Below are 23,460 nucleotides of genomic sequence, written 5' to 3'. Positions count from 1 at the left end.
AGACAAGGAAGCCAAGGTGACTAAAATTTGTGAGACAGAGTACTGAAGAAAAAGCTACCCAGAAAAAGAGCTTCAGAAATCTACCTGGGATCTATTGAGTTCTTGCCTGAATATCAACCTGCACACGTGGACCTGCGTGAAGCCAGGTGAAACACTGCTTCTGAGGAAGAACAGTTACCAGGATGGTGTAAACTGAATGATTCCTAGAGCTCACACAAGGCAAGAAATCTTTCTAGTTCCCACTAACCAAAGAGGAGAGACCACAAAAGGGTAATGCCACCTTAGTAGTGGGCCTTAACTACCTGTGAAGTACGCCTAAGGTATGGTAGTTCCCCTCCTCATTTTACAAAAACTAAAAATAAGCCTTGGAAAGATCAACCTGAACTGCAGGTAACTGTACTGCCCATCAGAACAAAGTTCAACATTCTCTAAAAGAATGGAACAAAATCAAGCAGTAAACAATGTAATATTCACATTGCTTGGAATCCAATGAAAAAGTATTAGATATGCATGCATATAGGAAAATGTAGCCCATAACCAGGAGAAAAATCAATCAATAGAAACAGACCCAGAAGTAACACAGATTATGGAAGAGCAGACAAAGACGTTAGAGCAACTATTATAAATATGCTCAAAGACTTACAGGAAAACATGAACATAATGAGAGGAAAATGGGAGATATTTTCAAAAGAATCAGATTGAACAAATGCCAAGATAGACTATATGGACCAAAACAAGTCTTAAATTTTAAAAAGGTAAAATCATATAGAGTTGTTCTCCGATCACAGAAGCATTTAATTAGACAGAAAGGTATTTGAAAAATCCTGTATATTTTTGGAAATTTAAAAACACAAATCTAAATAACTCACAGGTCAAAGAAGAAATCACCAAAACAGGGCTAAAATATTTTGAATCACATGAAAATGGAACCACAATATGTCAACATTTGTGGGCAGCAAATAAAACAACATAAATGCTTATATTAGAAGAGAAGACGAACTTCCCTGGTGGTCTGGTGGGTAAGACTCTGCACTCCCAATGCAGGGGGCCCAGGTTCGATCCCTGGTCGGGGAACTAGATCCTGCATGCATGCGCCAACTAAGAGTCCACTTGCTGCAACTAAGAAGTCCACATACCACAACTAAGAAGCTTGCATGCTGCAACTATAAGCCTGCATGCTGCAACTAAAAGATCCCACATGACGCAATGAAGATCCTGCATGCCATGACTAAGACCCAGCTCAGCCAAAATAAATAAATAAATAAATATTAAAAGAAAAATGAAGAGAAGAAAATTGTAAAAACAATGAACTAAGCTACCATTTTAAGAAGCTAAAAATAAGAACAAATTAAACCCAAAGTAAGTAGGAAAAGGAAATAAAACTAAAAGTAAATATCAGTGGAACAGACACTAGAAAAATGATAAAGAAGATTAATGAAACCTAAAGCTGGTTTATCATCAACAAAACTGACAAAAATCTACCTGTATTATCAAAAAAAAAAGGGAGAATATACAAATTATTAATATCAGAAATGAAAGGTAGGGGAGGGACTTCCCTGGTGGCACACTGGTTAAGAATCCATCTGCCAATGCAGGGGACACAGGTTCAATCCCTGGTCCAGGAAGATCCCACATGCTGCGAAGCAACTAAGCCCATGTGCCACAACTACTGAGCCTACACTCTAGAGCCCGTGAGCCACAGCTACTGAGCCTATGTGCCACAGCTACTGAAGCCCGTGCGCCTAGGGTCCATGCTCCGCAACAAGAGAAGCCGCCGCAATGAGAAGCCCACGCACCGCAACAAAGAGTAGCCCCCGCTCACCTCAACTAGAGAAAACCTGCGCGCCTACAGCCCATGTTCCACAACAAAGGGTAGCCCCTGCTCGCTGCAACTAGAGCAAACCCACACGCAGCAACAAAGACCCAATGCAGCCAAAAATAAAAATTAAAAAAAAAAAAAGAAATGAAAGGGGGACACCACTACAGATTCTACACATTAAAAAGATAAGAAAATAAAGATAAAGAATTTATGCCAATAAACCTAAAAACCTAGATGAAACATATGAATTCCCTGAAAAACACAAGTTATAAAAGTGATTCAACCTACATGGGCCCAAGTACCTTAAGGAAATAAAATCTGAAGTTAATAACCTTCCCATAAGGAAAATGACTTCACTGGTAAATTCTATTAATTGTGTAAAAAGAAAATAATACTAATGCTACATGAAATCTTTCAGAAAATCTTTCAGAGAAGCTGGAAACACTTATTAACTCATTTTATGAGGCCAGCATTACCTCCAAACCAAAACCTGAAACATTATGAAAAAAGAAAATTATAGAACAATATCCTTCACAAACACAGATGTAAAAATTCTTAGCAAAATTTCAGCAGGCAAAATTGCAAAAACAATTTTCAAAAAGAAGAAGAAAACAGTTGGAAAACTTACGCTACCTGATTTCAAGACCTACTGTAAGACTGTAGTAAAACATCATGGCATTGGCAAAAATACAGATATATAAATCAATGGAACAGAACAGAGAACCCATGAATAGACCGAAATTTATATGGTCAATTGATTTGTGACAACCGTGCCAAGGTAATTCAAAATGGAGAAGGCACAGTCTTTTTAATAAATGGTGCTAGAACAGATGGATATCCATATAGGAAAAAGAGGAACCTTGACTCTTACCTCAAGCCACACACAGATTTAACTTGAATGTATCATAGACTTGACATAAAAGCCAAAACTATAGAATTCTAGAAGAAAACATGAAAAAATCTATGTGCCTTTGGGGTAAGCAAAGGTAGGATACAAAGAAAGCATAAACCATCAAAGAAAAAAATGATAAACGTTGGAAAAATTAAAATCTCCCCTTTGAGAGACACCATTAAGAAAATGAAGAGGCAAGCCAAAGACCTGGAGAAAATATTTGCAATACATACACCTGACAAAAGACTATTCCAGAATACATTAATAACTCTTACATTTCAATAGGATAATCCAGTTTTTTTAATGGTCAAAATATTTTCATAGATACTCCCCAAAAGAAGGTAAGAGAATGGCCAATAAGCAAATGAAAAGATGTTCAACAACACTAGTCATTAGGTAAATGCAAATTAAAACCACAATGTGGTATCAGTTCACACCTAATATAGAATGGTTAAAAATAAAAGGACTGACAATACCAAGTGTTGAGTAGGATGAAAATCAAGTGGAACTTTCATATATTGCTGGTGGAAATGTAAAATGGTACAACCAGTTTGGAAAAGTTTGGCAGTTTCTTTGAAAATTAAACACACATTTGCCATACAAGCCAGTAAACCACTTCTAGATATTTCCCCAAATGAAATGAAAGCATGTGTCATATCAACACAAAGATCTGTACATGAATGTTCATAGCAGCGTTACTCATAATAGCCTCAAACTGGAAGCAACACAAATAACCATCAACAGGTGAATGGATAAACAAATTATGGCAAATCCATATAATGAGAAAGAACGTACTACTGACAGAGTCAACATGAATGAATCTCAAAAATATCTGTGAAAGTCAGATACAAAAGAACGCAATACTGTTTGATACCATGTATATGAAACTCTAGAAAGGACAAAATCTATAATGACAAAAAGAAGATTAGTGGTTTCCAGGGGTCCGGGTAGAGAAGGAGACTGACTGCAAAGGGGCCTAAGGGAACTTTTGGGGTAATGGAAATGTTTTAGATCTTGATTGTGATGGTGGTTTATATGAGAGCATAAATTTGTCAGACCTCATAAAAAAACAAACTCTTAAGATGGATGTCTTTTGGGACTTCCTTGGTGGCGCAGTGGTTAAGAATCTGCCTGTCAATGCAGGGGACACGGGTTCGAGCCCTGGTCCAGGAAGATCCCACATGCCGTGGAGCAACTAAGCCCATGCGCCACAATGACTGAGCCTGTGCTCTAGAGCCCATGAGCCACAACTACTGAGCCCATGTGCTGCAACTACTGAAGCCTGTGCGCCTAGAACCTGTGCTCCGCAACAAAGAAAAGCCACCACAATGAGCAGCCGGTGCACCGCAACAAAGAGTAGCCCCCGCTCACCGCAACTAGAGAAAGCCCGCACGCAGCAATGAATACCCAACGCAGCCAAAAATAAATAAATTTTTTTAAAAAATGGATGTCTTTTACTGATGTAAATTATATCTCAATAAACTTCATTTTTTAAAAAAACAAAAGAATATCCAAACATTACCAGGCATTTAAGGAATCCAGCAACAGGAAAAACAAAAAAGTTAGAAACAAAATGCTGACTAAAACAGAGGTAATACGGAGAATTTTTTTCAAAATTTAGAGCAATTCAAGAACATATTATACCCATAAAATGGATGCTTAAAAAAAAAAAAAAAAAAAACAAGCAGAGAACAACAAAAACGATGGTGTGAGGTTAAAAATATAACCGCAAATAATGTAAAGTCAATGGATGTTTAGAAAATAATATAGAAGATTTCTTTAGAATAGAGCAAAGCAAAACCAAAAAAAATAGAATAATTAGAAAATAGAGGAAAAGAAGGTAAGAGACACAGAGGTCAATCTGTAAGACTGACCTTTAAGAGACTTAGAGGTCCCAACTGAAAGACAGCATCTGACTAACAGGAGAAACTCAGAAAGAAATAACAGGACAAATAGAGAAAGAAGTATTTTAAAAATAAAATAAATACGCACATAGAAAGATCCCAAGGAATGCCCAGCAAGTTGAACTTAAAAAAGCACCACGCCTAGTCACATATTTCTGAAGAACACAGCCTAGCAGCTTCCAGACAAAAAAAATCACTAAAAACTAATTAGAAAATCATATTGGTAGATGATTTCTCATTGGCAACACTGAATACAGAGAGAGCAATGTTCTGTGGCAAAATTTTTCATCCTAGATTTCTAAAAACAGTCAAGTAATAATCTAATGAGAGGTTCAACAAAGATGTTTCCAAATAGGTGAGGATTCAGAAAGTCTACCTCCCATAAACAATTTCTTAGGAAGTTACTCACAAATGTGCACTAGCAAAAGAAGGGTGTGAATCACTAGAGGAAGAGACAGGATGCAGGAATGAGTGGCTCAAAGTCAGAGGAGTAGTGAAACAAAGTCCCAGGAAGACAACTGTTCATCAAGCCTGTAAATAACCAACCCAAAGTAAACCAAAACTTCAGAGAAACTTCAGGAAATGGGGCAATTCAACAGAAACAGACGGTATGATGAAGTATTTGAAAAGAAAACGTTTAGGCTGTGATAAAGGCAAGCAGTACAAGAAAAACAGAAAGGCAACTATAAACTCCAGGAAAAACAAAGCAACGCAAAAAAGTCATGGTTTGAAAAAGCAGTACACTAAAATAGGGTGTAATTTTTTAAAAGTGATGCAGAATAAGAAACGAGAATCCAGATGTATTTATTTAAGAAAGAAGGACTCCTTCAGCCTCATAGGGTTATAACATTGAACCTACACTTGTGGTTGCAAAACAGAATGCAAATGTTTAACAACTCTAGCAAAGTAGCTGATAGAAGTTGTGATGTTAAAGGGACTTACAAAGGTAGAGGAAAGGTTAGGGAAATAAAAAATTCTTCTCTTACTAAATGCTGGATCAAGAGATACTATCAAAAGAGAAAGAACAAAAGAATGATGTTTAAGGATATTATTTTAAATCATTATAAAAAATAAAAATATCCCTATATAACAAAACATTAGGGAGATAAACAGGGAGTAGTACTGATGAGCTAAATCTTCATCTTTCCGAGTAGGAAGTCAATAGTTATTATCTGAAGTTTAGATATCAAGAAATAGAGCATAGCGGGCTTCCCTGGTGGCACAGTAGTTGAGAGTCCGCCTGCCGATGCAGAGGACACGGGTTCGTGCCCCGGTCCAGGAAGATCCCACATGCCGCGGAGCGGCTGGGCCCGTGAGCCATGGCCGCTGAGCCTGCGCGTCCGGAGCACTCCGCAGCGGGAGAGGCCACAACAGTGAGGCCCGCGTACCGCCAAAAAAAAAGAAGAAAAAGAAATAGAGCATAGCAGATTATCTGGATTTACGGGCAAAGGAACTATCAGAAGCACCAAAAATAGAGTTAAAAGTAGTTGTATCTGAGTACTGGGAATAGGGATAGGTGGGACAGGAGCCTTGCTTTTTTATCACATACTCTTCTACACTAATCACCAAGCGCGAACGTCATGATTACCAAAAAAGGGAGGGCACAAATTCTTCAACATTTTCTAATAAGAGATGGTGTATGTCCCATCCCCTTGAATCTGTGGGGCTTTGAACTCACTTTTAACCAGCAGAACATGGCAAAAGTAACATTGCCTGTTCCTAAGGACACTGAGTGGCTTTTGGAGCCATGAGTCTTCATGTAAGTCCAATTACTCTGCAGCCTTGATGCTGAGAGGAAGCCCAGGACACAAGGAGAGGCAAGGTGTAGTTGCTTTGATCCACAGCCCCAGCTCAGGTCCTAGCCTACATCAACCAGCTTGCATGAACACCAGACTTGAGAATGAAGACATCATCTCAAGATGAATCAAACCCCCAGCTGCTGTGTCAACTCCAGCTGAAGCCTCAGACGTCAGAAAGATAAACCATTCTCACTGTGCTCTGTTCCCCAGCCACTGAATCCTCGAACATAAGAAAATGGTTGTTTTACGCCCCTAAATTCTGGGGTAATTTACTACACAGCAATATTTATCAGAACAATTTCTTTAACAGAAAATGTAATTACTTTAAATAAAAAACGACAAACGACTCCCTTGGTATTCTACTTTAGTAACAACTCCTTGCAACACACCTGACAATCGACTGGGACCACCACAGATTTTCATCCTATTCTATCTTTCCGTATTCTATTCCATTCCATTCTTCCCTTTTTTCCTTCCTCTTTCGCTTTTTTCTCCTTTTCTTTCCATTATTATTATTATTAGTAGTAGTAGTCATAACTAAGTAATGTCAGACCCCTTAGATGATGATAATCAACTGATCTAAGCAGAAAAGAAAGGTGCTTGGAATGGCAGCACCAAACAGGAGTATTGGGACAAGGTTCACGATGGGACTAGCCACTTGTGAGGACAGCTACAGACGCTTATACGACGACTTTACAACTTATGTCAAACTCTTTAAGAGAATGTATGTCAATCCTTTTTATAAAATTTCACAACCCAGAGAATCTGAAACTATGTCTTAAAATTCCCACCAAAACATCTAAGTCAATTCTGCCGCAAATGATGCAACCATATAAAATGCCAGTTAATACTGTTTATATAAAATTATGTTCATAATTGAATGAAAACATCAGAAGAATTAGTTCAGAGAGGATATATCTTAGTGTCCAGTCTACTTGCTAATCATTAAATTATTAAATAACTCCTAATCGCTAAGTCATAATCCAATTTATTACTATAATTATTAGAGACTATATAATCCTAGAGTTCTAAATGCAATACTAATGAGTGAATAGAAAAATAACATATGTGCTAAATTTTGGTGTTAATATACACTTTTACTCTCATAAAACTTGTGTGAAAGAGTAATCTTTGCTCCCAGTTTAATTATTCAGTAAGTCACTCAACAGATATTTATGTGCCAGGCACTGTTCTAGATATTGAGGATAAAAGCACTGAACAAAATGGACAAAACTTCCTGCTCTCATGGAGCTTATGTTCTAATGGGTAACTTACATTCTGTATTAATTCATGCATTACTTCAACATATTTGAGTGCGAGGCACAATGGACAATGTAAAGATGGCTAAAATAAGGCTCCCAAGAAAAAGCAATCAGACAACTATGACATTTTTATCATTATGGAATTAAAAGAATGATAGTCTGAGTTTACTTATTCAACAAGCACTGGCTGTGGTCTTTCCAAACGTGCCAGAATTTTCATCTACTTTCAGATCACTAGGTTTCAAATTTTGAAGTCTAAGAAAATTCAGATTTACGTAAGCAATGCCAGGTTCTGTCACTGTTTTACATCTTCACCATACACTATCTCTCACCTCTACCCCAACTTAGCTCATCTTCTGCCACATTCTTCCCTCCTTTTAATGAGCATGTGGTCCTTTCAGTTCATAAGATACATCTCTTGACCATTCTCTACTGGCCTAATGATGGTTTCACCTCTCAATTTTATTTCATCAACTAAAGTGGGAAAAAAAAAAAACTATACCGTTTTTCATAAACAAAGATGCGACTCTTGACTCATCTCAAAAATCCTGTTTTTCTAGGATCAGGAATTGGTACCACCGAATCAACCATGCTTTTGTATAGTTCTGGAAACCAATCCCATCCCTCTGAGTCAATCTTTTTCTCTTTGCGAAACTAACTGGTTTAGTTGAGGACCCAACTGGCATCATCAACCCTAAGTTCTAGTCTAATGAACTCTTGGTTAGCTAAATTATGACTGATTAAACTTCACGGGCTTCAAATAATTTGTAATGACTAAAAGGATGTCGCAACTCTTTTTTGTGTCTTAATATGTAAGAAGTGTGTTATTTCAAAGAAGGGATGCTGTCCTAGTTCTTTAAGGGGACTTCCATAATTTAAATACACTTCATTCATGATCAGCAACAACAGTCCATTCTAGCCCAATCTCTAAATCTATCTCTTGCTTTCTTATGGCTCAACAAGAAAACATCTCATTTTTACCCAAGGCTATTTAATAACTTCTTTAGGTGATTCTACACAGTTGGAACGTAGATGACATCATCTAAAACTCTCAGCTTGAAACTACTCAGATAGTTTCTTGATTTCCACCAGAAAGTTTTAAAATGTATTGGTCAGAGACAATAACCTAAAATTTTAAATGCAAAGACGTCTTTTGTTTTTCTTGTTCTGCTGCTGAACAGGGTTAAGTGTTAACGTTCCCAACTTTACACTTTTATACCTTCTAAAAAGAAAACATTTTAGGAAAAGTAAATGTTTTATACTAATCATTAGGAATACCTAACACAGAAAATTTTGAGATTACTTAGTAATCAAAGGAAACAAAATAAAAAATATATTTCACTAGAGATTACTGCCCCTGAAACAGAACTGCTTCCTTTCTGTGGACAGGTCTTAATGACTTAAACACAGAATATATGAAACGAAATTTGAAATGTCATAAGGCAGTCATGCCATAAGAGCCTCAGAAAACAAACAAGCAGCAATTCCAATGCGTAACCTCGAAAGGAATAATTCTGTTTGAGATTTTGAAATTAAAAAAGAGAGGGAGAAAGAACGAACAAAGAATTCAACTCCTCTTTGAGTTAATTTGAATAGTGAAATAAAAAAGAAATCATCAAACTCCCAACAATTTTGACAATGTGTTCTCAGGAGTGCTATGTCCTCAGACCTGCCCACAATAAATCCATTAGTGAATAGGATACAGTATTGGGTAAAGGTGACACAAATTACCAATACATAGATTAAAGATTGTACTTTACTATAATTACTATAAATCCAATACTTTTCAGAAATACTTAGTTCCATTCATACTTTCACATTGTGTGTGTGGGGGGGATGAAAGCACTACCAATCAGCAATACAGATATCTGTGTACATGTCAGTTTCCTCCACAAAATTATAAATTACTCAAGGGCAGAATTTGTTTTGTTAATATCTTATATTTGTGTAATATTTGACCTTCATAGACATAATTCCATTTGATCATAGTAACTCTCAGGTCAAAAGAGTTGTAATAATTTCTATTTTATTGTGGGAAACTCCAGGTCACTCAGCTAATAGACAGAGGAGTCAGAATAGAATCAATTATTCTCTTAGTCCCTGACTGGGAACATATTTTAAACTTATTACAATGGAAAATTTCAAATATATACAAATGAGGAGAGAATAGTATAAAGAATTTCCACAGCTTCAACAATGTTCAGCTTGTTTCAGCTCTACCCCATTTTGAAACAAATTTCAGAGTTAATACCATTTTGGGGGTAAACATTTCAAGATGTAGGTACTTTCTGTAATCACTGTCAATCAAGTTTAACAAAATGCTTAATACGGCAGATAATCAATAAATACTTGTTGAAAGCTATAGATCTAACATATGCTTTCAGACATTATTACCCAATTCTGACTAAAAAAAAATCAATTCTGAATTCCTAGATGGCACATACTCATTCCTTCATTCACAGATATTTATTCTGGGCTACAAGATGCTGGCCATCACGCTAAGTGCCTGGGATACAGCAAGGAACAAGAAAACAAGGGTTTTTCCAGTACAGAAAGCCAAATTAGTGGGGGAAAAAAGTAGAAGAATTCAAGCAATTGATTAAAGTGTATCCAGAATACGTTATTACATTAAAAGATGTGCAAACCGTTTTCAACTTTTACTGGATGTGTGCACATTTCCTAATGTTAATGTCTTCTCTACAGTATGTAAATTAAGTCCAAGACTGTACAGTTAACTATGGGAATTACTTAAATTTTAAAACTCACTTTAAGATAAACTATAAAGATTGGAATAAAACAAAAATGAAACTTTCTCTTTTCAGTATTTATTATTCCCAGGAAACCAAGTAAGCATAACCCAATATACAGATCCATTTTCCCTCTTTATTTGACACTCCTTAGTATTAACATGCATGTGATGGAAATAATCCACGTGGTGCCTTACTCAGTAACTGGACGTCCTTTCCATTATTTCATTCACTTGTTCATTTATTTCCACTGGATGTAGAATGTAAACAGACATGACCCAAAACACATTCCCTGCCTCAAGGAGCTCACAGCTGGGGTGTGGAAAATGGCGGGTGGGGGGGAAGATTAATATTATATCTTACATAACAGACATAATAATATTAAAGAGCAGACATAGACTAAGTGCCATAAGGGAGGGCCAAAGTTGTCAGGGTTCAAAGGAAGCAGAAATTTTATCCAAATGAAGGTATTAAGGAGTACACCACACACACAAAAAGGTGGCATTAGAGCTTGGTTCTGACAGATGCTTCAACAGGTGGAAAGAGTGGTACAGGGAGGAACACTGTGTACACATTCTGAGATCAGCCCCAACTAAAGTCGAAGAGGTGATGGCAAGGAGCATATATATGTAGGGGAAATGGATTAGTCAGTCTGACTGTAGGATACATGCAGCAAATGCACACGAAGAACACAAGGAAATCCTATCAAAGTTGAAGCTAGTACTAAAGATGAAGAAATGGACAGTCACAGGGAAAATTTAAAATATCAATAAGTATTTGAATGCTCTTATTATACAGCCTTGGTATACAGATACTGTACAGTTAATACCAATAATCTCCCAGTGTTAGGCGGCGATACCTACTCATGCTATACGCAACTCTAAAAGGATGAAAAGTTCTCATCTAAGGGGTCTATAATTTATTCTACATCATTCATTCAGGAAACATATTGGGCAACTAACAGTACGGACACTGCTATTCAGGAATATAAAAGATACATGCAATCCTTGTCTTCAAGTCAGCAAACATAAAATCATTAAGCAGAAAATACTTTTCTATCCCAAGGGAATGTTTTCTAATATACAGTGACCATTAGTCATCCTGTCCTGTTAACACTGGATATAAACCTGCGTTTGAACCTTAGTCATCCTCAGTTTGTATCTACAATGCATATAACTAAGGAATAAAATAGCTGACTAAAAATACGACAATTCTTTTATGCATTTACAAAACAATTCCTACACAGGCCAAAGGGGGTTGGTTTAGGTTAAACCTAAGACCCTCTTCAATGAAAAAATTCTTATACTGTGATTCTAACTCTACTGAACTAAAATCCTTTAGGAAGGGTAAACAGGAATCAATAATTAAAACGGCTACTTAAATGACAAAGTCAGTTACCGTCCAAATTTAGGTAAACTACTAAGTGTTTAATAATGATTCCATCCCAAATGGACTTCCAGGCTACTACTGCACACTCACACAGATTCCTGCCACATGCCTTAAGATGCCTTTATTTCACCTCAGTGGAGAGCAGTAACATGTGCAGCTGGTAAAACAAAATCAAGTATGGCAGCACATTGGTGACATTCAAAACAACTGCCCAGTGGCTCTTATAAAACTCCTCCCTCTGACTGCTCACCTGCCTGTCCCAGCAGACTTAGCATCTACAGAACACCACTCAAATGGTAACCTTTACATAGGCAGGCTTGTTACCAACCACCTGTGTCCATTTTCAGTGCTACCTCCTGGCCCTTGAACATAGCCCAACATTACCAATACTACCACCTTCTACTGCCACTCCTCCTGCACCCAGATTTCATCCCTGCTATGTTCTCCCACAGCAGGAAGCTCACAATTAATTTCTTTCCTAAGAAGACTGAGAAGCTTATCTGAACTTCATAAGAAATAGAAATCGTGTTACTAGTTCTTCAAGAAGCATGGGTAAAACATATTTGCTTAGGTGTCTAGAGGTTGTTATGCTACCTAATTTTCAAGTATTATGGTATTTATTTCACTAAATGGGTATCAGATGCCAGAGCTGCATTATGTAATAGCTCATTCATATGACGAGTACCAAGCATTTAGATGTTTTTAACTATTCTGTCTAAAATGAATTCAATATTATTACTTAATTATTTAACTACATTATTTACCCATCTTATTATTTAACTCCAGCTATTTAAATAATCATAGTTATTACCCAACTTCCTTAAAAGCAGAATTTAATGGATAATCATCACACTTTTTACAGATTTACTTCAGTAAGGCATACTGCAGAATTCAGGAATTTCCTGAGTTGATATGTCATTTATTCCTGGCAAACTATCACCTTTGTCTACATATAGCTCATATTTTCCGAACTAGAAATGTACTCACTTGAGTTAACTTCTTCCACCAAACAAAAAGAATTATTTTAAAATTTCTACTCAGATTTTAGAGAAAGTCAATGACTTTAAAATGGCATGACAGACAAGCTGCCTGATCTTTGGCCTTTAGGTTCTTTATCTATAATATAAAAGGGTTGAAAGACTTCCAAAGTATCTTTCAACCCTAATATTCATGAGTTTCCAACGACACAGTGTGAGTACTGGATGTTTTGTTCTTAAAAAATATTCCTAGAAAATCATCAATAGTGAGGCATATTTTTTTAAGGGTAATTTACTTTTAACAAGGAGTCTATTTTCATAGATATCCATTTACCCTTGTCTTAAACATAAGAAAATACACCAAAAGATATTCACATTTATACAAGTTTCCCTTTTAGAAGCCATTTTCTCCTTGATAGAAAACTTCTAGTAATTCCATGGTGATAATAGTTGTGTAAAAAGGATACAGTGCAGGGCTTCCCTGGTGGCGCAGTGGTTGAGAGTCCGCCTGCCGATGCAGGGGATACGGGTTCGTGCCCCAGTCTAGGAAGATCCCACATGCCGCGGAGCGGCTGGGCCCATGAGCCATGGCCGCTAAGCCTGCGCGCCCGGAGGCTGTGCTCCGCAACGGGAGAAGGGAGAGGCCACAACAGTGAGAGGCCCGCGTACAGCAAAAAAAAAAAAAAAAAAAAAAAAAAAAGGATACAGTGCAATCAATGGCAACAATTCAGCACTACCAAGTTCTGCAGGAACAAGGAATGGGCAGAACATCATTGTGAAAATGTGTATTTACTAAATAAGCTCAATAAATTGGGACCTTCTCAGGAACTGTTAGAGAATGAAAGACCAAACATACTTTCCACATACTGACATTTAAAAAGGCAATTTAAACTCCTGCTTTTCCTGCCTTCACTGAGACAAGCCCTAATAAACATATTATTCACCTACGAAACAACACTTTTATTCAGAAGGATTCCCATGAACTAACCCACCTGAGGTTATGACCTAATAATCATTGAGCTGCACGCATTTTTCTGGCGTTTTTAAGCAGTGATTAAATATACTAATAATCATGATTTAACATATTTAGACACAAGTTTACTCACTGAAATACCATGAGTTGTAGTTTCATGAACCAGTACTTGAATTTGAATTACCTTTACTGCTACACTAACAAATTTAATCCCTGGAGACAACACTGATAGCACTTACCAGGACTTTGTAGTGACATGATACTATCATGTATCGGGGGTTATGATGATCATCTTACTTCTTCAAAAACAGGGGAATTACTTGGGAGGAGTAGCCAGGTATGATTTACCCAAGTATCTTTCCCAGCACCTAACCCCACGTTTTTTAAACATTAGGTCCCTTCCTAAATCCTTGTTGAGTAAGTGGAGTTCAAATGTTCGTATCTATATCTATTAATTACATGTCAACATCTTCTTATACTGATCTCTTTGTTTGTGCCTAAAGTGAAATTTAATCCCCCAAAAGCATTTGATTCCGTTTAGTGTTTTAGTTATCTAACTATTCAATCAGCAAATTCAGGGTAACCAAATTACCACAAATATTAGTTGCTCTGAAAAAAATGGTTAGCTTAAATATAGCAAAACAAGCCAATGGAAATAAAGAGAACTGAATTTTTAAAAAGATAAAAGAACTGCTCATCCCATTACAAGGTTAAGTTCTGTAAATGTAGAGACTTTTTTGACTTGTTCACTGATGTATCCCCAGCTTCCAGCAGTGTCTGGCAAATACTGGGCCCTCAGTAAATATTTGATGAATGAATAGATTGCTGATAAAACATATTACTTTATCTATTATATATATTTAGTTCAGAATGTAAAATAGGATTCGTTTGTGGAGTGCAGAAGCTCTAATGTAAGCTGATACTGAAGTGTGATTCTGGCAAAGTCTCCAGGATTTGGGATTACCAACTGCAAAATACAAGTAAGTCTACATCCCAGACACTGACTGGCTGATCGAGCCTGGGCCTGGGATATATCAAGCACAGGTAAGCAAGAATTTCAAGTTATCATCCCTGTGCATGCAGGCAGTACCAGTGCCAGCAATAACAAGACAGTTTTTTGGGCAAATCCATCAAAATTAAATCTTAAACTTTTGAAAAATGAATATGTTTATTATGCTCCTTCAAGCTTAGAAGCTTAACTATCTGTGGGAGGTGCCTATGATCATGATCAATTACTTGGGACTTGAAGGCACTTATTAAGGCGTCTGCCCTTTTAAGAAACCTTTATAGAACCAGCCATAGGACTGTAAAACGGATCCTGCGGGACAACAATAAATGACAGGTTTGGGGGCCCAACTTTGACAACTCTCCCTTGGAAGGAAAGAATTTGTTGTCACCTGTGCTTGACTTCCTGATCCTGCCTGAACAAATATCAGCATCCTCTAAAATCTTAATTCCTAGTCCAGCTAAGTAAGTCATGGGGGCCAGTAATTGCCCCAAGGCAGAAGTGGAAGAGAAGAAACAGGAAGGAAACAAAACGGAATGGAGATCTGCAGCTCGTGAGGATGACATCATCAATAATTTTCTGAAGTGTCACTGAATTTCATGGCATTTGACTGATGGTCTTTTCTGACAAACTACAGTCTCATTATATTCAAGCAGCTTCTTGGTTCCAGAGCCTGTAATGTCTGGGCTTGAGTATGACTTGTTCTACAGGAAAGGTCAGGTGAACTGAGGCCTTACTGGGAACTTTCTCCATGGCAAGGGCCACGCTAACCTGCCTGAACACAAATAATATGTGGACATTTGAAGCATTCTTAAATTTACAAAGTGTTTTCATATACACTATCTCAGTTTCTCCTCACAATTCTTAAGAGGTAGATGTCATCATCACCACTTAACATGTGACATAGTTTTAGAAAATGATGCCTTTGTCTTCAACTTGTAAGTATAGTCTCCTAAAATTTCTCAGTATAGAATCCAAGACATGGGTTAGAAATCTGTAAAGACATGCCAACCTCAAGAGACTAAATCAAGAGAATAAGATGGATTAGCCAAAATCTACCAGCACAATGACAAAAACAACCTTCCTCTGTCACAAGAATAAATTGTGTTTTTTAAAGGATATTACACCGGGGTGCCTCTGTAACACTGCTACAATTGGAAGAACATCATTTTATTTATATACATGATAATCATCCTTAACTGGACACTATCCAAAGGTAACAGACAAAATAAAACAAGAACTTTGGACCTACAATTCTAGTGGTGGAATTCACCCTTTGGGAAGTGTCTAGGTGATTCCACTAAGAAGATAACTAAGTTACAGGGGACAAAATGTACCCTTAACTTTTCTCTCCAATATCACAAAAGACTCCCCAAAAGGGTTTTTGTTGTTTTTCAACAAAGAAAACATACACACAAAAGGTTATCTATTGCTTTTATTTATAATCCCATCTTCCTAAAACACTGATTCCCTCAGTCTCATTATCTTTTGTCCCTCTCTTCTTTACTGGCTAAAATAGAGGTATATTAGGGTCCTGTCATTATAGCCATTTACTACTTTATTTAGGTATTTATGATTCTTTGCTGCCTTCTAGCCTGAGTCTGACTGTGTCAGGAACAAAGCACAACACAAATCATCCAACCTGGGATAAGAGGAGACAAGCTGAAACCTCCCAGGAAGATTCTGTAGACACTTGGGCTCCCTGAAACTATAGAGGGCTTGGTATTTCAAAGGTCAGCCTTGGGTCTCTCCGCTTTGATGACTAATGTTAAACTGTTTGACTTTTTTACAAAAATATTTAGCTGTGCTTATTTACATAATTTCATCCACAGCACACATACAGTAGTAGACACATATTTGTTGAACAGAACCCCTAGACTGATGAGAAGACAGGAAGAAGACCTCAAGACCTCCTTTTTGGAACATACTATCTTAGGAGTTGAGAAAGGTGAAATCACACCCTGATTTGTGGAAGTTTCTGGGCATTCCTTTTCAGCTTAAAACTATGCACCTCTGTTTTAAAAAGAAAAGGATGACACACCACACAATGTCAAACACACAATGGGGAAATTCCAGGATCACTAAGAAAACATCATATATCTTAAGTGACAAACACTTTGGTTTAATACTGGTTACCACACAAGAGAGGCTATAAGTACTGGTGCCTCCTCACCCACCAGCACAACCCACCCAGGAAAAGCAAGGGCAGGACCTTTAGAATATAAAGATTCCACAACCAGGACTCACATCTGACCCTTTGGAGAAGGAGTCTAAGGACTATGCTGGCCCAGAGACATAAAGTAATGCAAACAGGTAACATTTTGGGAAGAAATTTTTTAAATGACACAAACTGGGCATCAGCACTGAAGTCCTCAGACCATCAGAAATCCTCATTATTATGCAACGTTAATAAAAAGAAACTGTAGGTGTGACTGGCAAAACTATTCTTAAAAGTTTCTGCACTTTTAAACCTTATTTCTACTAGGCCCCGACAATAAAGCTTTCTTTCTACTAATCATCACCATATCCTCAGACCTCTCACTCATTCTCTCAAAAATTCCCCCAATGGCCATGGAAACCATGCTGGGGCTGGAGGGGCGCGTCTCAGGTTGGCCTGTTCTGTCCCTAAAAGACGCCCATCTTTCTGGATCCCTTTCAGGGTGGGCAGGGAGAAAACACTTAGAACTTGCACAGCGGCAAGGAGGCCTGCGCAGGTCACATTTTATGACTTGTCTTTCTGTTCGCTGTCTGGCAAGGTCACCGGCTCTGGCTCGTGGCTCTGTCGACAAAACTTACTCTCACTCGGTAAGGTCAACGGGTCGCGCCGGGCCTCCCCAGCCGCCCCCCCGCCCCTCAATCTTCGTGGGCCCCAGGATCCCTGTCCCGGCCCTCCCACGGCGCGCGGCCCCAGACGGCGCGGGCGCCGCTCCACCGCTCACCTGACCACGTTGGGGTGCTCGAAGGTCTCCAGGTGCCTCAGCACCGCCACCTCGCGGATGGTAGAGAGCGGCATGCCCTCCTCGCCGGTCTGCACTCGCACGCGCTTCAGCGCCACGAAACGGCCTCCGTTCTTCAGGTCCCGGGCCTTGAACACCTTCCCATAGGCGCCCTCCCCGATCTCCGCCACGCATTCGTACTGCTGGTCGGCACGGCTCAGGCCGTCCTTCTCCATGCCGCCCGGACGCCGCCCGGCACGGCGCCGCTGGGGCGGGCGGGGGGCGCGCTCGGCTCGCTCGTGGCCGCTGCTCGCCTCCTCCCGGACCCCCGGCCCGCTCCCTCGCGCCCTAGAGCTCGATCTCGCTCTCTCTCACCCCCGCCGACTACCGCGGTCCGGCGCTCGGACTCTCGCGGCCGCCGGGGCTGGATGGAGCGACCTCCCCGCGGGCGGGCACAAGCCTGGTGCCGCCGCTGCGAAACTCCGCCTGCCGAGTCGCCGAGGAGCAAGCCGATCCCTCCTCTTCCCTCCCCGAAGCTCAGTCCTCTGTACAGGCACCAAGGCGATTACATAGTCTTTGCCCGAGCGCGTCTCACTCCACAGTCCTTCCACCTAAAAGAGAAGACGGGAGGACAAGAAGAAAGTGTAATCAGACATCCCAGGCGCCTTCCTCGGGGTTCCTGTAGACACCCCTCCTCCTCCTTTACGAAGCCCCCTTCGCTACCCTCTGCGAGCTCCTGCCCTCTCCCAGGCCGCTTAATCCTTCCTGGTTCCTCCGAGAAAAGCGAAGTTACTTTTCTTTCCCTGCAGAGCTGGAGCCGTCTTCGCGCGGAGAGGTTGCAGGGGCCCCTCGGGGATGAGCGCGGGGCGCGAGACGCAGTGGAACGAGAGGGGGCGTGCCAAGCAGCCCAGAGTGTGCCGGGAGCGCGGGGGAGGGGAGGCGCCGGGCACGTCAATGTCACGGCTTAATATTTATCCTTATATCATTGTGCTGTGCTGCTACCCTCCCCGCCTGCCCAGGCCTGGAGGTGCAGGGAGAGGGGCTCCTGGGATGCCGTGGGGCGTTTCGGGGTCGTGCACAACCTGGTGTGGAGAGACCGCGGGTCCACTGGTGTGCGGCCGCAGAATGTGGGTGGGGGCTCCCAGGACCCTGTAACCCGAAGCTGGGAGTGTGCGAGAAGGGGTGGTCAGACATCTGCTCGGAAATTGCTTCCTTTCTTTCCACTTTCAGTTTTTCTACGAGGACACATTTTAAAACGACTTGCACACACAAATGGTCTTTTTAGGGTAAAGGAATCTGGATTGGAAGCGGAATTCTTCCTCCGACCTAGAGGACCTCCCTGGTGGAGACCCATCAGGTCGGGGAGGGCTGGAGCTCCCGCTCCTCGGGGGTGGGTGAGCGACAGGGCCCTGGGGGTGGGGTGGGAAGTCGCCCACGGGACCCTAAGAGTGGGAGAAAGAGGTGTTCACCGCACTTCAGCTTGTCGTCTCCTTGGAGAACAACTTCAGAAGGAAGGCAGCATAACCGTGACTCGCCTAGAAATTTTCAACCGATTGAACCTGAGCAAAACTCAGCCTCCCCTTAAAAGGGGTGGGCGGGGGGAGTAAATGCTGAGCCTCCAGGGGAAAGTGAGAAGGGGTTGCGCCCTTGAGGCCTGGACTCGCGAACCCTTCCCCACTCCCAGGGTCGTCCCCAAAGTAGGCAGCAGAGGTGGCTGCTCCATTCCCCTTTCGGCTTAAGGCCGGGTCCGAACAGCAGCCAGTGGCCCCCCCAGGAGCCCCCCACACAACAAAGCGGGGTGGGTAGGGGACGACGCACTATCCCTTCCCATTCGGCTGCAATCCAGGACCCAGGGAACCTCCTCCCCACCGCCGCTTTGGCCTCGGCCGGACATTCGCCACTACAGCCGCGTGTCCGAAATTCTCGGGGCACCTCGGAATTACCTGCCCGGCAACCGCTGGCGCGGTCGCCTTCTGCCAGGCATTATAGAAACAAAATGCGCGACCCCCACGGCCTGCGGGCGGAGGGGCCCGCAGCGAGGGCAGAGACCCTCACACTCACTCTATTCAAAACTCTCCTTAAAAGGTGAAGGCGAATCCTGGGGGAGCCGAGGAACGAGCCCCTAGAGCCAGCACCGCGGTCTGAGGCAGGCCGAGGGCCACACAGGTAGCTGAGGAGCCGCCGCAGGCTGCGCAGCCCGCCCCCTCCCGCGGCCCCCCCTCCCCTCCGCTCCCCAGTCCTGACCGCCGCTCGGCAGCGAAGGAAGCGTCGGGGACGTCCCACCCCCGCAGGGAACTGCGCCCGCTGCCCCCGCCTGGCCCCGCACCGCCCGCCCCGGCTCTCCCCCCCTCGCTCCCGGGACTGTAGGCTCTGGCGGAGAGAAACGGGAGCAGCAGTGCCTTTTCCCCCCCTCTCCTCCACTTTTTTTTTTGTTGTTGTTGTTGCTTTCCCACGCTGGCTGAATGTGTCTTGACCCCATTTCAAAAAAGTTTGACATAGTGCTTCAACATTTCCGCATTCCTCCGCGACTACAAAGGCTGCAGCCGCCTCCTTCTGCTTTCTGTCTCTGCTCTCTGTCTTCACACTCAATGAAATCCTTCATGTGCCTCTCCCGAAGCCTGCCAAGCACCGCAAGGGTCGCCACCAGCGCAGCGACAAGAGGCCGCACCGGGGACCACGACTCCCGCGTGTGCGCACAAGTAGATGCGCCCACGTGCACACTGACGGGCGCGGTGCTGGGCCCGAAGGTGCTCACCCCGGGGCGTGCGTTTTAACTTCGATATTTTAAATTAGAAACGTAAACTGGGAAACTAAAGCAAGCGTGCATCCTTGCGGGGCTTCCAGCCTGGGCACTGGCCGCCTGCGTGCACTCCTCTAAGTGTGCATAACACGCCCGCAGGGGTTGCCAGCAAGAAGTCTGCGTTAACATTTATCTCTTGGTGGGTAAGGTGGAGCCCACACCGTACCTCAACGAGCTTTCGGGGGACATAAACATAAGGCACCGAAACACATTCTCCCCCATGGAGTCCCCAACAGCAGTGCATTTTAAACCCTAAATGTGGATTATTATGTGAGTTTCCGAGTGGAGTTTGAGTTCCGTTTGAAGAAGCTGGATAAAAAGTGTTCGTGGGTGCGTTTGTGCTTAAGGCTATGTGTGAGCTGGCACAGGATCTCGGTGTTGGGGGTCGTCCCTCGTGTGGCGTCCTAATCTGGCGTCCTCTGGCCGGATTAGGAGAAACTCCTATAGCTCCCCAAAACTAGCCCCCATAACTACCGCGCCTCGGTTCGTAAGGGGTTAACCAAAGCCTATTCCGAGAACCTACCGCCCCCCCCACCCGGTCCCCGTCCCCCCTACCCACCCTCGCCTCCGACACCGGCCAAGCCTCCAAATCTCCCCCGGGGACCCTCCCCCCCACCCCGCAGCCCACCCACCCGAGCGCACAGCTCCTTACCTGAGGGGCCCGGCCGCGTCGGGCCTCGCGAAGGGGCTGCGGGTATCAGTCCGACCTTCACACGTGTCCACGGCGGCGCGGAGCAGGTAACCCGGCTTGGAGGAAGGAGTTACCAGCACTCTCTTCGGCGAAGGGGTGGGCACTGCGGCGGAGGGAGGAGGGGCGGCGGAGGGCGCCGCCCGCGCCGCTCGCTGGGGGCGGACGGGGCTGCGGGGCTCCGGCCGGCGCTCGGGGCCCGAGCCGGGGAGGCGACGGGGGCGGGGTTGGGGGCCCCGGAGGCTGACTCTGCCGGAGACCCTCCCGGCGGCGGGGTTGGGGGCTCGGCTCTCAGTGGCAAGCGAGTGTGCAAATTAAAGCCTTCCGGAGAGAGGGGAGGCGGCCGAGACCCGGCTGTGCTCTGAGCCTCCCCGCTCCCTAGCTCTCTGCTCCGAGTGGGGGGCGAGAAAGAGGGGGGAGTTCAATGAAAATTTCCGGCTTTCACTGCAACTGGAGTGAGGGATCTTGCGACTAAAATAAGAGGCGTGAGAGGGAGAGTGGGATGTGTCGTCGGGAGTCGGCGGAGTTACCAAACCCAGGGTCGCCCAGAGTTGGGGTTTTGACAGAGTGAGGCGGGCTGGGCGTATCAGCAGTCTGTGATGTAGACGGATGGGAAAAACACAAAACAACCAACAATAATTATGAGGGGCCGGTGGGGATGGTAAATACCAACACTTTCCAAGAAACTGAAAAATCAGACCAAAAAAATAACTCTTCTCTATTAAAAAAAAAAATTGGCAGGACGCCTTGCAGAAAAGAAAATACTAATCTGTCCAAGCACTTTTCACTTTCAGCATGAGCTACATTTGTTTTGTTTTCCTTCGCTTCCTTTCGGCCTCACAAAGCCCTATCTTTTCCTTTTGGACAGAGGATATGACTTGGAAATTGTCAGGCACTCTTGTGGTTAACGATCTACTTGAAGGAGCTGGCCGGTTCACAATTATTAAGAGATTAGCAAATGCTGAGGGTTCACTAAGGTATTTCTGGGGAGGTAAAAAGCCTGAAATTGATTGTAAAGAACAGAACTGCAAGGTAATAGACACACACGCACACACACACAAAGAGGAAACAACACGATTCGGTGGGTGCTCAGTTTAAATGCATTATTGGAATTCTGAAATTTGAAACCTTGTAAGAATGTATACTTTACCTGCTGAGAAAACCTGAATACAGTTATTTCAGGTGAAAATGAGATTTTGGAGAAAAATAAAAGTCTTCTAGACTTTCTACAGTGATGTAAAACAAAACTTAAAATAGCTATTTTTTTGGAAAGAATTCAGTGTTTTCCAAAATCTCTATCTGTAGAATACTTGAAACCCTTTAAATATCTTAATGCAAACCCTAAAAAATTTTATTTATTTCAGTGCTCTGTGGAAAAGTTAAAACCCAGAAAAATTCTGTTGGAATTGAAAACACTACCTTATAAATCTTCTGACTGCACAGTAGATCAAACTTTTGCTTTATAAAATTGATTCTATACTACAGTGTGAAGTAACAGGTTAGGTAAATAAAAATTGTTGCATTTCCATTAGCGAATATTTTGCAATGCATTGTAATAATTTATTCTTAAAAAATAAAAGTGAATAATTGTGGGTTTTATGCTTAAGATAGTTCATAAAATACATTTTGTGTTTAGAAGCATATCTTCTAAAATGAAATCCAATTTCTGAACAAAATTTGTATGTGTAAAGATATCTATAATCTTATATACCTTACAGACTTAAGAAAGCAAATTGTTGGATTTTGTATTTATATAAAATATTGGATCACTACAAATCACTAATTAGACTTTAAACCAGAGACACAAATGGGAATCCTCCATTTTGATAATTGCTTACACTATCAATGCTTTTTAAAACAAGATTTACTTGCTGGTAATTAACACATTTATAAAATTCAGAAATAATTGTCAATAAATAGTCATAGGAACCAGCAAATGATTGTAAGAATTTGAGTAAATAATTTGTTTAAAAATATTAAGCTGTAAATATCTTTTAAATTAACTGAAAAATGTCTTTTCTACACTGGGTTGCATTTTGAATTGCTGAATTTGGTAACAACCATAGATGGATTAGAAACTCCATGATTTAGCTTACTACATCACTTGGGCTATGTCAAAAACCATGAAACTTTATTTAATTATATATGTTATTACTGAGTGTTACCTTTCTTTATGTCATCTGCTTTCTCTGATACTGTTAATTTATCATGTTCACTCACCCTGGTTATGGTTCACATTAACTCCAGGTTGGTTAAAACTTCAGACCA

The 23,460-nt window shown here is 41.8% G+C and overlaps 1 protein-coding gene across 3 annotated transcripts in view; it reads right to left on the bottom strand.

The window, feature by feature from the left end:
- The window catches only part of CDK6 (cyclin dependent kinase 6), a 233,371-nt gene extending 212,085 nt beyond the window's left edge, over window positions 1-21,286 (bottom strand). The window contains exons 1-2 of one of the 3 annotated variants that reach the window (XM_079932223.1): window positions 21,157-21,286; window positions 17,708-18,315 (exon numbers count right to left, since the gene is read on the bottom strand). In XM_079932223.1, the coding sequence (XP_079788349.1) occupies window positions 17,708-17,940 (233 nt within the window). In that variant the 5' untranslated portion in view covers window positions 17,941-18,315; window positions 21,157-21,286. Of the gene's footprint in view, window positions 1-17,707; window positions 18,316-18,427; window positions 18,872-21,156 lie in introns of those variants that run through there. The other 2 variants (XM_079932222.1, XM_079932224.1) reach the window with 2 other exon arrangements.
- Window positions 21,287-23,460: the final 2,174 nt, after the last annotated feature.

The sequence above is a fragment of the Stenella coeruleoalba genome, assembly GCF_951394435.1.
Source record: "Stenella coeruleoalba genome assembly, chromosome: 9".
Lineage (NCBI taxonomy): Eukaryota > Metazoa > Chordata > Mammalia > Artiodactyla > Delphinidae > Stenella > Stenella coeruleoalba.
Note: the sequence above shows the minus strand (reverse complement) of the source record. Positions and strands in the feature narration are given on the sequence as shown.